We start from the raw sequence: 16,944 nt of genomic DNA, 5'->3' as shown, positions 1-16,944 counted from the left end.
AAACACAGTATTTACAACAATGGCAATAGACAAGGTATTGTATTTGGCATACTTACAACAATATCATTATATAATTTACATTTTCTCAAGTACTGATTCATGTGAACATATTAAATCAAAAGTCCAAGCCTGGAAAAAAGTAATCATACAAAAGAAACACAGAGACAACACTGAATTTAATTTCCTCTTTAAAAAAAAGAAAAGAAAAAAATGAAATCAGAATGTAGCACTGCATTAGTTAGGATCAATATCTTGCTCTGAATGTTTAGAGAAAACCAACAGGTCATTAATTCTTACTGCTGAATAAGTGGAAGTGGGAGGGGCTAAAGGGATCATAAAAATGCACAGCTGTGTATCGCCTGGGGAAAAAAAAAAGTATATATATATATATATATATATATATATATATATATATATATCATATGCAGAGTGGAGAGATTTTGTGGCAGACCTCTTTCAGTAAGGGCCCTGGCAATCTGGCAGTTTCGGAACATTTAAATATTTCTCTCTTATTTCCCTCCCCCCCCCTCTCTCTCTCTCTCTCTCTCACACACACACACACATACACACGCACACACACATGCACACACACATGCACACACACACAGTACACACACACAATACATTTCATATAGGCCCTGCAGTTCACATTGGCTGAGTGTGAGAGAGGAGAAATGCTTTCACAGGAGACCCTCATAGCCTAGCACTGTTTTCTACATATCATTTAGACTTTTTACATCTGCTGCTCATATTAAAACCAAAAACCTCCCTCCCGAGCTTGAGTTTTAATAAAACATACAGGCCCACCGGCTAAAATACAACAACTCGCTCTCTCTGTCATTCTTAGCCCGACAGATCTACAACACTGTGAATATTAAACGTTCAGAATAAAAACCTCCTTGTAAACTGCCTTTGTATTGAGAAGTTTAAACTCCGTACAGTACATGTATATTCCTTTGGCACGATACTTGACAAACTCCTACAGGATTCATCGATGTGAGCATGTAGTATACACGGCGCGAGAGGCTTAATGTGCACGTGACCAACCCAATGACTGTCCTGCTCTGTTTTCAAGGCTTAGGGGACAGAAATGTATGGTTAAGGAGAGGCAGTTAGGATCCTGGTCTTTAAGCAATCTGAGAAACTGAAGAAACATCTGTGAGAGCTGCTGTTTGCTTTTTGTTTATTTTTAACTTCCACATACAGAAGGCTTGGAGGGAACGCTCAGAAACAATAGTATTAGAGGGTAGATTTTTGTTGACGTGTGAAACAGGCAAACAGACGAGCAGGTAGCCCACCCTTCTTTCAAGGCATGAGTGCTTATGACAGCTGTAAGGAACTTAAATAATTAATCGTGAGTATCTCCTTCTCTGCTGAGTGATTTGGCAGGAATGCGTCAGGATCGCTGGCTTTCCTGCACATGAACAATTTTATCACAAGCAGCTACCTTCAATCCTTCGGCATCTCCACAGAGTAATACCTGTGTGTGTGCGTGTGTGTGTGTGTTTGTGGAACACAGCTCTACAGACTGTCCTGTGTTATTAGAGAGCTCTAGCACCTTTTGTCACTAAATATAAATGTTCAGTATACTTTAAAAACGTGCATTTCACGCAGATAAAAAGACTGTGTCGAATTACTTAAGGCAAAAACATCTGTTGTATTTTAACCAATATATACAACTGGAATTATTACAGCCATCAAAAAAAGTCCATATTTTCTTCTCTGCTCTGTCACAGAGTTGGCAAAAGGAATATCATTTTTTGACATGAGGACCAACAGTGCTAACTCTAAAAGTGCGGAATGATACAGGCATTTTTGACACAACTCCTTCACATACCAACACTGCAACCTCTTATCTTTTTCTTGTGGTTGTCAAAGTGCAAAAATAGCATTGCTCCTGTTAGCAGCAGGACTAGAGCTGGGACACTTTACGGGGAAGGGGCCTGGGTCGAGGCACCTGGTCCGGCCTGCGGAGCTGGTGTGGTTTGGGAGGCAGAGCAGGTGGGTCCACGTTAACTGGAATAGACAGGGTCGGCGGTTGCGGTATGGGGCGCCGCAGATGGTTGCGCTCGTGCATGCTGTAAGGGGGCGGGGTTTTGTTCTCCCGGCGAGTGAGCTCGTCTGAGCCGCTGGAGGTGGAGTTGGGCAGGGCGTGTTCGGCGAGCTGGGCTTCGGTGACCGAGGCCTCTGACACGCTGCAGCGGCTTAAAGAGGAGATGCCACTGCTGTAGCTGCCAGACAGGGCAGGAGAGTTCGACACCAGCCCAGCAGAATTGCACTCAGTGGGTGATGGCGTGAAGGGCAAATTGGTAGTCTGTACAGACACACAGAACACAAAGAGTGGACAATAAGTTGTACAGCTACAGATAACAACCCACTCACAAACCGGATATTTTTTCCTATTTATCTTACGTACTCATGTAAAGCAATTAAAACTATATGGTGTCTTACATCACCCTAGGAAAAGATTACATTTTTGTAACATAAAAAGAAATACTGAAATACTTATGAAAACGTATATTTCATAAGTATTTAATGTTTTTTAAATGTCAAAGACATAGAAGCCAAAGACACAGAGGTATAGACATACATTTGAGCTGATGTAGTGTATATATTCACTTAAGTCGTGGATATGGTTTACACATAAAACAGAGGCAGACACATGAACTTGAGCCACAGTCAGTTTGATTTACTATAAATGTAAGCAACAGCAAAACATGTAGACTGTGGTCCATGGTTACCACATTCACCCAGTGAGATAAATATAAACACACCAATACTCAAACGAGTTATAGCCACAATTATCATTACAAGCCACTGACAGAGATATTTAGAGGAGACTGAGTCATACACATTCAGTAGCAGCAGTACTAATGCCTACAAGCCTAACACACAGGTATATAAAAGACTGGAATGACAATAGTTCTGTATTCACAAAACTAAATTCATTCTCAACATGTTTAAGTAAAACTTTTACAGATATGGTTGTTTGAAGAGATGTGCAATGTTTCTCTCTCTCTCTCTTACACTGAGACACTGAGTGTTTCTTTTATTTTTCAGTCTAGAAGTGGCATCTCAGCAGGACCTGTCAATCAACATCACTGCATGGGTTCCTCGAGTGTATATGTGTAGATATGCTTGTGAGTGTACTCAGGTATGTGTATGTGACCTGTCTATGTGTGTGTGAGATGGACATGTCTTGCTTCAGCTGGTAAGAGCACAGGTCGGCCAACGGTGAATCAGAAAGTTGCCAATCAAAGCTACCTCTGTATGGGAGGACAGGACGTGGGCATGATGTACATTGCACTTTAACGCTGCTGTCAGAACTGTCTCTCATTCTGTTTGATCTTGGCTTCACTATTAACTGCACATCCTGTGCTTGGATCCATTTGTACTTTTTGTGGGTGAAGAGAATGTGTGATAATTTGGTGTTTTCAGACAGTTTAGACACAGATCAATGAAATGGCTGGATCGGAACATGAGAGACCAGCAGAGACCATAATTATCACATCTTAATGAAAGAGATGGATTCTGACATGAAGAGGACAAACATTCTGGAATGTGTTTGAGGTAGGGTTTTTTTTTTGTTTTTTTTTTTCTTAAATCCCTCACAAATCTCTCTCAAATTTTGAATCTCTAATTATTCATGAACTTTGGTATTCATGGACTTTCTCATCATATGGCAGTCTAGCACAGTGTTCAAAATATCACACCTGGGGAAGTTTCACCACATTGTTTGATGCTGCGTTGTGATTGGCTGCTCTATGTTGGGAGATGCTCATGGGATTTAAGTGAAACAGAGCGACAAACACAGACAGACCTATTGGATTTTGGCTCACTAAAGTAAAGCCCAGTTCTCCTTTTTTAGTCTGACCTTGCAGGCATTTCAAACAACCAGAAACCATGAGACGCACACAACGCACAAAATAAATGTTATTACTAAAATCACATGATAACGTGAAAAATACTCCACCAAGAATAAAACAATAACATAAAATACATACACTAACACTAAAGGAACCAACAAGGCCAAGCCTAAGAAAACACAGCACAAAACACCAGTATGAGAGGACCCGAACCTTCTGTGGAGATCGGGATGCCGGCACAGGGGACTGAGACCTCATATTCTTGGCAGGAGAACCTGTGGAGAAAGACATTACACACCAAAATGTCACACACACCACCTTCTTTACACAATAATGTAGTCAGAAACTGTAAAAGTAGCAAGCGACTACACTAGCAGAGGCCTCTATGAAGGCCAGGAACACCGTGACTGTAGTCAATAACATTTTGTAGCTCCAAATAAAGTATCCACTTGACTGGCAGCAGAAGCTGCTATTGACTCCAATGAACCAGAATGTTCTACTGTCTAAAACATTACAGTTCCACTGCTTCCACTATGACATCACGGTCCTCTCCTTAACTCTCCTAATATAACTGCAAAAAATGCCAAAGGACTGAGGACAGTGTTAAAACAGCCTTGTTATCACTAAGTCAAGTCTTTAAATAAGCAGCAACAACAGATATTGACATGAAACACCCCCTCTCTCTGCTTGGACCAGAGTGCAGAGAAAGAGAGAGACAGACAGAGAGAGAGGGAGACAGAGATGGACAGCAAGAGCTAAGCTGAGCCAAGAAGCTAAGAGCTTAAGAGCAGTTGGCTGTTTCGAGGGAAAGGAAATGTAGTTGATGTGTTACAGGTTAGAGAGGAGAAGTGCTTTGAGAGTGTTTAGAAAACTTAAAAATAAGGTTTAGAAGACGAGAAAGAAGAAAGATTAAAACATCTCCATAAGCCCAGTGGAGTTTCTTTTTGTTGATTAGGTCTAGTTCAGTTCAACAGTATGGTTAAGACATCCTCTCTGAGCATGAGGAGAGTAACCAGAGTGGTTAACCTAAGAGGTAAACGTGGTAATAAAAGATCTCGAGATCTACGTCCTCGAGTTGACGTCTTAATAAAAGGAGCTATGACTCCAATGGACAGTAGCAATCTGAAGCCAGAAGTTGAGAAGCGCCACACCACAGAGCAGAGAGAAATCCAGGCAGTTAGTAGGTGACATTAACTTCAGTTTGATAGAGACGTAGTCACTCAGTTTCTTTTTTTTTTTTCCATCTTTTACCTGGATACTGTGGCCTGGGAGGGACAGGGGGGCATAACCACTTTCCAACAGTCTCGGACAGCTGTGTGTTGACCTCTTTCACACAGTCAAGACTCCAGCTACTCGCCGCAGCCTTGACCACTTTACATAAAAACACGCATCAGAGCTCAGGTCAGTTTATTTCTTTTGTGTGGTGGATGCGTGGGCATAGGCTGCACGTTAAGCGCCTCTTATTACGACGAGTCCAACCTCTACTGGACTAAATTAGTCCCACGTTCAAATGTTCAAACCATACCTTCCTCCTCGTTTTTTCTTCCCTTTTTTTTAAAATTCAAATTAAGTATTTTCATCCCCTTAGCTCAATTTTACAAACCCTCTCCAACCTTCGTCATATGTTCAAAAGAAGCAATCAGAGTCTTGGGCTTTTTTTAATTACATAAGGGGGATTTTTTAACTAGATTTGGGATGTCTCAGTGGAGTATGCAAAACTGCAAAAAAAGAACACCCTCTTCAAAACTGCAGAAATATAACACATGCACTGATAAATAAATATTTGACTGAAGTTATTCCCTCTGTAGAATCAAGGAGCAAAAATCCTTTGCTCTCGGGAAACTTATGCAGGCCTTTTGTAACTCCAAAGCAATAATGCAACTTTAAAAAGTAAGAACAGATGATTGGAAAAAAAATAGAACAGACTGAAAAAAAAAAAAAATGTTTCCCCATATATTTTAATTCTAATGAGAGGGAGTGAAAACCGCAAAATAGTTCACTGCAATTTTACAGCAGCAAACAAACAAGTTACTCGCTCCAAAGAAAGAAAAACACCGTCTTTTATAATAACTGTGATCAAATCCATCCATAATATTTAAATCTTTTCTGAAAACAAGCAGGACCACAACACCAGAGCACTCACCTTTGTCTGGAGTGGAGATGTTCGGTTCACTCCGGGGCAGGGTGGCATCTCCTGGGGCATTTGGAACAGTCCGCTGGAGAATGAAGCATTAAGAAGACACATCAGCACTCACATTATGCAGTTTTCATTACAGTTCAGCAGGTGAATGAGTTTAAAATTGTCATGTTTTAGGTTAAACTAACAGGGACTAGAGTATATACACTTAAACTCGTGTAAATTGTAATGTGTTGCTGATGAGATGGCCTGGTCCTGGGGATGATGTTGTAGAGTTGTGGTTGTGCTGTGCTACCTGCAAGATGCTGTGACTGCAGCTATTCCCCAATCCTCTGTGAATAGTACATGTGGCCATTGTAATAAATGGTCACGGCAATCTGCAAATGAAACCGATTGCTGGTTTCCTTGTTATGTAAATGAGCTGGCTTTTGTCGTTCTGCAGCTGTGCTGTTTATAAGGTTGGGGGTACTCTCAGTTAGCTGAGACTGATGAGTGATGAAACATTTCTCCCACTAAATGCTGTGTCCAGATGAACAGATTCAACTCTCTGAGATTTCCTTACCTGGATTATTGTGCATGCATCAGGGCGCTCTGGGTTGTGTTGTGTTATGTGTTTGTTAGAGCAGTGGTCTGGGTTGTGTTGTGTTATGTGTTTGTTAGAGCGGTGGTCTGGGTTGTGTTGTGTTATGTGTTTGTTAGAGCGGTGGTCTGGGTTGTGTTGTGTTATGTGCAGGTTAGAGCAGTGGTCTGGGTTGTGCTGTGTTACCTGAGTGTGGTCCAGTGGACTTGGGTAGACGGCACTGCAGGGCCGGTCTCGTGGTGACAGGCAGGTGTTCTCCCTGGAATGTCTGTGCTTGTCTGTCATTTGTGGAGAACCTGAAACAGACACAAGTGTGGATAAGATTTGTGTTCTGTTTTCAAAGCACACAAACACACACAGACACAGACCCTTTCTCTCTCTCTCCCCCTATCTTTCTCTCATCCATAAGCTCTTTCCATGCATCTTCTCCTGCTTCACTAGCCTGTCTACACATGAAAGATGCCCCTCCCCTCCCCAGATCTTCCCTCCACTTCCCTTCCTCCCCCATTCTTTCCCATTCCCCCTGCTGGGGTGAGAATTGTGTTACTGAAGTGACAGACGGCTATTTCACGGAGAGAAGAATTTCCATACAGAGGAACAAGCCCAGATCTGTTTACTACTTCTCTCCTCTGGACATCCATCCATTCCCACACAAGGCACCAGCCCCTGGGCCTGATATCAGTCTAGGAGGGTGTGATAGCCATCACTACACCCATTCAGGTAGTAGGGAGCTGCCTCTGGATTTCAACTCGTCGCAGCACGACAGGGTTTGATACAGGGTCTCCATGGTAACACAGGTAGCAGACTACAGTCCTCGATAAATGTCTGCACCCCTTCCTCCTTATTAGAAAGTAGTCTCACTAGAGAGAGACTACAGATAAAGTCTCTGGAGAGTGCTCCGATACCCAGAGGTAAGGGGAGAAGTCCTAAAGCACATTACTGGCCGACACACCTGGTGGTGCTCTTTTAAAAGGCCAGTAAAGAGCAGTCTATGGAGTGTAAACAGGAAGCGCAGTCTGAGCAGGGGCTGCACGCTGCTCTTACCTCTGGTACTGGAGGGAGCTGAGCTGGTCACGTTAGGAGAGGCAGAATGGTTGGAGCTGAGGCTTGAGGTAGATGGACTTGGCTGGAGAGAGAGAGAGAGAGAGACAGAGAGAGAGAGAGAGAGAATGAAAACAGCTCATTAACAAATGAGGGACAGAAACAGAGAGGGGAGGGGGGGGTTGCAGAAAGAGATGGAACCAAAGGAGATGGAGTAAGAGAGACTGTATGGAGCCATACAGAATAGAAGGATATGTGTATGCTGTGTTTGTCATCGGGTGTGAACATAAAAGACTAAAAGGCCCTGAAGAGCAGGGGTGATACAGGCAACGGTACTGCTTTGGATTCACACCCAGACATGAAAACACACATACACACACGTACACGTACACACACACACACAAACACACGAAAATATACCAGAATGTTGAAGACTTCGTCTGAACTCTCTGACTGGCCTGTGATGTCATTGGACGCTTGGGATGACAGCGAAGAAGATGAGGATCGGTTGGCCACTGGGTAACTGAGGGGACTGATCACAAACACACGCACACACACAAATATAATCAAACACCCTCGGCATGTCAAAAACAGAGCTCATCAGAATATTTATTTATCTGACATATGGTGTTTCTTTTTTTTTCTCTTTTTTTTTGCAAGCAAAGCTGTGAAGATGCAAAATATTTGCCCAAGAGCAGAAAATTATATCTAAGTGATTGCTAAAAAAAAAAAAAACCCCACACACAGACATGTTACTGTTCACACTTTCACAGCTTCCGAAGTGTTAAAAATTTGTGGCAGAAAATGTTTTGCTCATATCAACACCTGCCCTAACAGTGTCTCTCTACAGCGCCGGGCACTGATGGGCTGGTAGTGGCAGTGTAGAGGGATTGCCCAGGGTGACCTGTTTTGTCTCCTCACACTGTGCCAGTCTACCTTCCCAGCCATGGCCTCACCTGCGTCTGGCCACAACGCGCACACCCTCCGCATTAATAAAGGGGGCGGAGTTTCCTCTGGTCCGTGGACTCCCATTGGTGAAAGGAATTGGACTCGCTCGCACGTAGGCTGGAATCTCCTGTGGCACAAAAGACAGGGAAAAGAAAGAAAGAGAATTACCTCCTTCCTTTCTCACCATCCACATGATCATGTATAATCTTTTTGTCCATGTACATCTGGATGTTGTTGTTCTATGAAGATCTAGTTCTATGTGTAACCTGCTGAAAGAGGTGAAAGGCTGTCTTAGGGCACAGTGTTTAAAGAGAAAGCGCTGGTAGAAAAGCTTTGTGAAGAAAACTATGTGAGAGCCTTTGCTTTTGAGCTGATCTTTTGAACTGAATCATGTTGCGACGACCTACCTGAATACCCAGACTAGACTTCATTAGATGAAACTGTTCCACTAGTTTCTTGTGCAGTGGTCGCATGTCCTGTGGGACAAACTTATCATGCACTTCAAGGCCAAAGCCTAGAATATGAGCCTGAGAGAGAGAGAGAGAGAGAGAGAGAGGGAGAGAATGAGTGAGAGAGAATCTTACCCTAAATAACAGAGATTATAGTCTACTTGACATGCAACCAAGAACTAAACATTGACGTAAATCTTGCATAATAGCCCAAAATGCTTCATTAACACCACAGAGAGGTAGAATCGTACGGCATTTCTTACAATTGTGCCTCATCTACTCGAAAGACCTTCACTTTTATCTGCTGTATGAATAGTTAACATATTGACAGAGCATGCTGAAGACAAAATGATATGGTAGTGGAGTGGAGTGGAGTGGCAAATGCAGCTTGTTCTTTGTTTTGTGGTTTTTGATAAGGTTTGTTAAGTTTATCTATTTCCAAGCTGTGACTGCACTAAAGGTGTGTTTCCTGTGGAAGTGAAACGAAACAGTAATGAAATAAGCCAATTAAGTTCTGAATTGAGTATATTTGTGGTTGGGTGAAGAATCAGACGTCAGTTAAGAGTGAACTACGTTCAAGCACATCTTTAATATGTATCTACATACGCGCATGTGTGTGTGTGTGTGCGCGCGTGTGTGTGTGTGCACGTGTTGAACTCACCTGTTCAAACATAAGTTCTCTCAGCCGCCCAATCTTATCGCTGTCCTCTGGGTGGTTAACTGTGTACTCCTTCACAAAGAATGCCTGCAGGAACAGTCAGAACATTACAATCTCACATGCTAACTACAGCAGGTCAAATGAACTGGCAAATTAACTAAGAGGCTAAGTAACAGCCTGACAGTTAGGCAGTCTTAATCCTTAAACCTTCATACAAAAAGTCTTAAGGTTATGTCAGAGAAAGTTGAAAACTACAGCACAGTCATTACTAATATGTCTTTAGTGCCATAAAAATCAAATAAATAAGCAGTACATATATTTATGACGTAGTCAGGTGAGGGAGTTTCAAACTGTTTTGTAAGGTCTTGGAGGAAGATGGACAGAGTTACCAAAAGAAATATAAAATAAAAAAGATGATACTCTCTGGACATTTAAAGAATATTGAAGGGTAAAAGTTACTTAAGGTGAAGGATAAAACTCCTGAGACAGAAAAAAAAAATATGACAAAGACTGGTATAACTTACAAGTAAATAAGAAGGTTTCTGTCATTCGAAGACTATTTTTGTGTTTTACTATTATTTTGCAAATCATTGTACAACCCATCTGCAACACAAATTAACAGTGTTGCGAGAGATAAGCAGTAGTAAACAAGAACTAGCTGTGAAATGTGATTTGAGCTCTCGATTATACAATTTATCTCCCATTCCCTGATGTCACTCTGCCATCAAAGCCTTTTAGTACAGTTTAAAAGAAGTGCAAAAAGGCATTCGCTTTGGGAACACACTGTCATTCATGGAAATGCCATCGAGGACGGGGGCTCAAAAACATCTTTTCAAATTTTCCAAACAGAGATAGGGGGAAAGGGAGCGGAGAAGGGACGAGGGGAGGGGAGGGGGGGTGTGCAGGCAAAGGCAAAAGAACAGAGAGTAGATCAGTCTGGAATCTATGCCAAGGACGCCGGCGCGTGTATCTCTAAAGAGCCAGTGAAAAGGAGCCGCTACAGGAGGGAACTCTTCTCTCTTGCTTCAAAGAACTGAACGCTCAGTGTGTCTGTGCCCTGTATCTGATACAGCACACAGTCTGCTATAACACCACAACATGCCTGCCAACTTCACTCTGCATCTCCACCCTTCAACGCCGTGACTTCACATGCCTCATCGCCAGTTCAAAGGCAAAAAAAAAGGCAAAAAAAAATTAGTAAACTGAGACTTGGCGTGTGTGTGGAAAATACGGAAAAGATTTGGTTTGTTTCAGAAATCTCATTATAAAGAAATGTTTCTTTTTTTCTTTTCTTTCTTTCTTTTTTTTTTAATATACCGTGTTTGTTTTTGAAAGGCTTTGATGGATATAGGAGGAATGTATCTTGTTAGGATGGCATTTTGTATTCCTCGCTGAACTTGGGGAGAAAGCCTGGCTGACAGGCAAGGCTGAAAATCATTAGAAAGAGCCAATTAAAAATGAGAGGCTTGCAAATGAGAGAGAAATCAGCCAGGATTTTTTTCTTTAAGGCCAAACCAAAATGGAGGCAATAAATCTAAATATTAATGTCAATAGCTGGCTCATTCAATAAAGTACAAATTGGCAAAATTTACGTTCCAAATATATTAACTGATTTACATTTGAGATCCTAGAATCAGACAATCAACATGTCACATCCTAAAAGAACTGCACTGCAAATGTACAAAGCATTATACACACAAGCATGCACACACACACATGCACACACATACACGCACACACACACACACGTACACATGAACATATGAACACACATGCACGCACAGACATACACACACACAAACACACGCACACTCACACACACACACACACACACACATAAAATACAGGAACAAAGGCAGAGTCTCAGGAGAGAGTCCTGCAAAATGTGTTGCTCTTGGCGACGCGTTTCCTAAGATTCTCTAAAGGTAAGTATAGAGTCTGCATTTAACGGAGGTTGCTATGCAACAGTTTAATACTTCAGCTCACATGGCTTTGAGCTCTTGGGGTCTTAGAGACCTTCTAGATTTTTTCTCAGCAGGGACAGACTCGCTGGCTTTAATGTCACACTTGGTATTATTTCACCAGCAGGCAGGACTAAGTCACCTAAGAGCAGCCACTCTGCAGATGTCCTGCTGTTTCCTTGGTGACGTTGTTAATAATAATATAGGGTGGATTGGTAGGTACAGATACATTCCAAACTCTTGTTTTTGATTAGCAACCAGTCTCAACTACATTAAAACAGCACTGACGGAGTACAGACAAAAGAGGATAAAAATGTCGTTTTTGCCCTTCACAGCAACGCTGCCGTGAAATAACTTGTTCGGCGGACATCTGGTGGAAAGTACTAGAGCTTTCTGTCTGTAACTACACTGTAACAGCATGTTTCAATAAACACACGTATCAGACTCTTGTACGTAGAGACACATGCCTTGGACTGTGAACATGTTAATTGTTATATCAATGCTGGTAGTAATGGCACACAGCCCGGTCTAATCATAATGCCATAGACGTTAACAAAACAGGAACTGTTACTGTGTGCTAGTGTGAAACCTTTGAGATTATTTTACACCATAAGATGTTTTCACTCATCAAATGGTTCATCAAAGGCTTTGAACTGTTGCGGTCATAAAAATGCCGACCTGACCTTTTGTGTTCTGTCCCGTGGCCTATGATATGAAGGAATGAGACAATCACCTCTTGGTAGCGTGCGAGTCCTCCATTAACGGCAGCGTCGATGACTCCATTCAGGCACATGGTTAGTGGGTTAATGTTCTGCATCTGTTTAGTCTGGCACTGTGTGATCAGTGTTCTCAACTGCAGGTTCTTATTCTCTATCACTTCAATGGCGTTCTCCAGTGGACTCACCTCCACCTGACACACACGCGCGCACACACACACACACACCACACCACAAACACAAACGTGAGATATAGAGGGACAGAAACAAACATCTTGTCAGTCACTGTTACCATAACAATCATCATCACTAACATCAGCAGCATAAGGAAACCTGCTTAATTTATTCAAAATACCATCACTATTCACATCATCAAAACTATTACAATCATCCATCATTTTTAAAAACACCATCAGTATTCAAATACTCATCACAATTAATTATCAACTATACTAAAACCTTTCTTCTTCACTATATAAAACCCTCGCCATTAAAAGTGCCCTCAATGTTAACTAACAGCAGCGCTAACTGAAATCACTGTTAAAATCATCATCAGAATCAGGGAGACTACCACTATTTAAGTCACTATCATACCCACTATCCAAATCTCTTCACATCATAATATCAAGCAATATTAGAATCACCAATACAATCATTAAAACCTTGAACTAGGCAATGATTAGTAGAATGACACAAGCATCAAAAGGCTAATTTCAATCACAATCACAGGTCTGCTGCTCTAGGAGCTTTGTGGATAGCTTAGCCTCTTAATTACTTACCTGAACATTTTAATAAATAAATGACTACATTTCTTTTATCAACTTTCTTTCTACTCAGAATATTCATTTCCAGAACATTCCTTAAGGCATTTCAGCTGTAAAAGAAAAAGTGCCCTGTTGCTAAGAATCTCCATGCCAACACATTTATGTTACATCAGACTGACACTTTTATAAAACATGGCTCTTCAGACCACTGCTGGCAGAAAACCTGAGGACTGCCTCCATCTTCATAACTACAGAAAAAGAACAGGTCTGTGTGTGTATGTGTGTGTGTGTGTGTGTGAGAGAGAGAGAGAGAGGGAGAGGGAGAGAGACAGAGAGAGAGAGAGAGAGACCGAAAGAGAGAGAAGGAGAGAGCACTCTCAGGTAGAATAAAAGTCTCACCAGTTCTCTTTTCTCCACTTCAAACCAGCGGGAGATGCCTGGCAGACTCTGCACCAGGGTCAGTGTAGTCCTCTCCACCCAAAGACTCTATTTACAGACACACACACACACACACACAGACACACAGGAGAAGGTAAAGAGTGAAAGAGTGCACTTGAATAACCTCCACAAATCACTTCTCAGCTGAGTTCAAACTAGTCATGCGTAACCCAAATCACCATTAAAGGCACAGCTGCCGTGAAATAAAAAACCTTTTTTTTGGGATCTCTCTCACTGAGGCTAGGACGTACATAAATATAAGTTTTTGGCTTTAATCTTTTAAGTAAAGCACAGGCATGCCACACATCTAGTCTGAATGCCAAGTGTTACTGGATATTGTACCGCATGTCGTATTGAAATTAATTTCTCTGAGCACTTCAACAACATCCCTTAGCACTGCTATGACAGGCAGTTTCAATAGAGAGAGATAGAGAAGAGCCGTCTTCAGAGACAGTGAAGACGAGATGCAAAAAGCCCTCCATCTAGATATAATCTCATCTTCTAAATAGCATCTGAGATGAAGTTAGCCTGGAAAATGAGATTTTTGGACATTATTAGAGAGTGATAAGTGAGCCAAGGTGAGGCAGTGTTTCTCTATCTGTAATATCTGTCAGGCTAAACAGTTTACTACAGACACACTCGCTTCCCAAACCCTCAGGGGATTCCAGCCCTGTGCTAGATATGATCCCCATTCTGGATATTATTTTCAGCGCTGGATATTGAGTGAGCGTAGTGAGAAATGATTTTTGGAATGAGGTGGTCTCCTGGCCCCCTAAAACTTTAATTAGCCATCACTGGGCATAGTGTGAATAATGTAATACATACGGGCACACCTCCACGTGCACACGCACATGCATATACACATTTAGGGTCAAGGAGTAAAAGATGTAGCTATGGTAGAAGGGCTGTAGCGATGGTAAGGAAAAAGAATAAAGGAAAGAGAAAGACATCCGGAGAAGAAAGAGATAAAGAGAGACTGTATTGTTGAGAAACAGAGAGAAAGGAGGATGATGGGTATTTGTGTGTGTAGGTGGGCACTGCTGAACCTTAAACTCATTCTCCTTGTCCTTGGTGCCTTTGTGGAATGGCCGATCGTAGCGGAAGCGTGAGATGTGGTTGACTTTGTAGAAACTCTTAATGTTGTCGGGGACACCGTCCCTCTGTAGGACATCCTGACTGTCTGGAATAGGGCTCACTGCATAAATCTGCAGGTCTGAAACACTGCCAGTCAAGGAGCATAGAGAGCAACACACACACACACACACACACACACACAAAAGTAACAACCTGAAATACATACACTCACAGAGAAATAAAGTGGTGCACATAACTAAATTAATAATGATGCAGTGAAAAGGGTTCCTTTTTCCACTCCAATCTTTGAAAATGCCATTAACTCTTCAGTTGTCTTAAACTGATGTCTCACAGTGTGATAAATTTGTATTTAAAGCTTAAATGCCAAATTTTAGCATTTAATGTCAAAAAGCAAAAATGTTGCCCCCACATGACTTTTCCTAAGCAGGTGTGTTTTAGATGCCTACCTATTTTGTAATTCAAAAAACTGTACTGCAAGAATTGATTTTCACACCAACTACACACTGTTACCACAGACAATAGCAACACTGGTACCCGAATATGAATGGCTGCCTCCCTCTCATCCAGACCAGCTGGAACCTTCCACTCATGCTCGAATTCTCTCTTTTCTTGTTCCACATATTCTGTGCATCATTAATGTTATTTACGTGAATAAAACATTTGTGGGCATGAGTACAAATTTATCAGGTAGAGATGGAAATGATATATAGCTCACCATAATGAACATGCGTTTCCTAATCTCTTTATAATGTGATGCCGTATAATTCCCAGCAAGACACACCAAGACTCAAGACATGCATAGATGAATCTGGCATACGAGCTACATGCAAAAAACCCTAGGATTGCCAGGGGGACCACATTCATCCATCACATCTCAATAGAAGATGCAGTGCCACATGGGCTGATGGAGACAGAATATAGCCTGTGAAAACTGTGGCCTATGCTACGCATTTGTTTGTGGATCTTGCACACACATGAACCTCTGAAGATGTCTGCTGACTATGCAACTATATCTAGGGCATGAGAAAAAGAGGAGACTCACAAGATACTGATGCGTAAAAGTTAACAGTAAATGTACTGTTTGTACGCCTTAGCGTGCCCAGGCGGTTATATAACATGGTTTTACATGCTGTAAGTCTAAAAATAAAACAGCTACAATGCACTCAAATGTAGTGTTTTTTACTCCAAGAGCGTGCGTTTACTGCTGTAAACAAGACCCGAGTCCAGCCGACGACTCTTCACATCTACAGGTATGGTGAAAGGCTGGGCAAATCTAGAGCTAAATAGTAACAAACACACACACACACACACACGTACATACACACACCATGCAGTCCCCTACACAGTTTGAATGAACTCTTAACCCTGTAATATGATAAAGCAGTCTCTTCTCTGTTTTCATATTAACTGTATGTATAAATATCAAGATGGTTGTGTATTATAAACTATGAGGGGTCATCAGTGCAGAAATATGAATTGACCGGGGCAGCGGTCCAGGAGAAACATTGATTCACAATGTGAGAGGACAACAAAGTGAAACAGTAATGCAGTATGACTGGAGCCTGTCTGCTGTAATTGCACTCAAGGAAAACTCTTCAATTCTCCCCCGAGCTTAAGCTATTCCAAACAGATGTCTTATCAGCCACTCAGACCTGCCGCAATTCTGAGAAGAGATGATTTTCCACATGCATGCAGCTTAGGTACTTCCTACAGGTTTCTGGCTCTATGCTATCTTAAACACACTATTCCATTGTCTGTGCAGGGGCAGGGACCTAGCTAAGCAAACGACATTTTCTCTCTCTCTGTGACACACACACACACAGATCTGACAAAGACTTGAGAGAGTACAGAACTAGACATTACTGTTGAAATGAGCAAGCTAAACATGGACACAGGATATTCCTGTATGAATCAATATTAAAATACATTCTAAAAACACGAGTTTGTGTGCATATGCGTGTGTGTGTGTGTGTGCGCGGGTATGTGTGCGTACAGGCAGGTGTTTAGTGTATGTGTATGAGTGAGTGGTAGATCTGTGTTGTGTAAGGGTGTACTGTGTACTTGAGTAAGGGCATGTGTATGTAAGGATACACTGTGCATCAGCCTGGTAGATGGTCTGATCAGGCTGGTTAACATGTTGCATGGCGATGGCGTGAGGGAACTCATTCAGCATGCGCTGCTGGAATGCCTCCAAACGCTCGTAGTCATGACCACGGCACACAAATTCCTTATTCTGAAACACAAGCACACACACACACACACACAATCTGTGGATTAGACTGACACCTAGT

The 16,944-nt window shown here is 41.9% G+C and overlaps 1 protein-coding gene across 1 annotated transcript in view; it reads right to left on the bottom strand.

Moving 5' to 3' along the window:
* Positions 1 to 1,910: 1,910 nt before the first annotated feature.
* The window catches only part of dock4b (dedicator of cytokinesis 4b), a 72,266-nt gene continuing 57,232 nt past the window's right edge, over positions 1,911 to 16,944 (bottom strand). The window contains exons 40-53 of the mRNA XM_030777304.1: positions 16,745 to 16,886; positions 14,605 to 14,771; positions 13,520 to 13,606; positions 12,374 to 12,550; positions 9,683 to 9,766; positions 8,980 to 9,099; positions 8,581 to 8,699; positions 8,045 to 8,156; positions 7,628 to 7,709; positions 6,770 to 6,879; positions 6,010 to 6,082; positions 5,118 to 5,237; positions 4,080 to 4,141; positions 1,911 to 2,314 (exon numbers count right to left, since the gene is read on the bottom strand). Coding sequence (XP_030633164.1) covers positions 1,913 to 2,314; positions 4,080 to 4,141; positions 5,118 to 5,237; positions 6,010 to 6,082; positions 6,770 to 6,879; positions 7,628 to 7,709; positions 8,045 to 8,156; positions 8,581 to 8,699; positions 8,980 to 9,099; positions 9,683 to 9,766; positions 12,374 to 12,550; positions 13,520 to 13,606; positions 14,605 to 14,771; positions 16,745 to 16,886 — 1,857 coding nt within the window. The 3' untranslated portion in view covers positions 1,911 to 1,912. The remainder of the gene's footprint in view (positions 2,315 to 4,079; positions 4,142 to 5,117; positions 5,238 to 6,009; positions 6,083 to 6,769; positions 6,880 to 7,627; positions 7,710 to 8,044; positions 8,157 to 8,580; positions 8,700 to 8,979; positions 9,100 to 9,682; positions 9,767 to 12,373; positions 12,551 to 13,519; positions 13,607 to 14,604; positions 14,772 to 16,744; positions 16,887 to 16,944) is intronic.

Source organism: Chanos chanos, chromosome 1 (genome assembly GCF_902362185.1).
Source record: "Chanos chanos chromosome 1, fChaCha1.1, whole genome shotgun sequence".
In the NCBI taxonomy this organism is placed as follows: domain Eukaryota; kingdom Metazoa; phylum Chordata; class Actinopteri; order Gonorynchiformes; family Chanidae; genus Chanos; species Chanos chanos.
The sequence above is the reverse complement of the archived record's forward strand: the minus strand, read 5'-3'. Positions and strand labels throughout refer to the sequence as shown.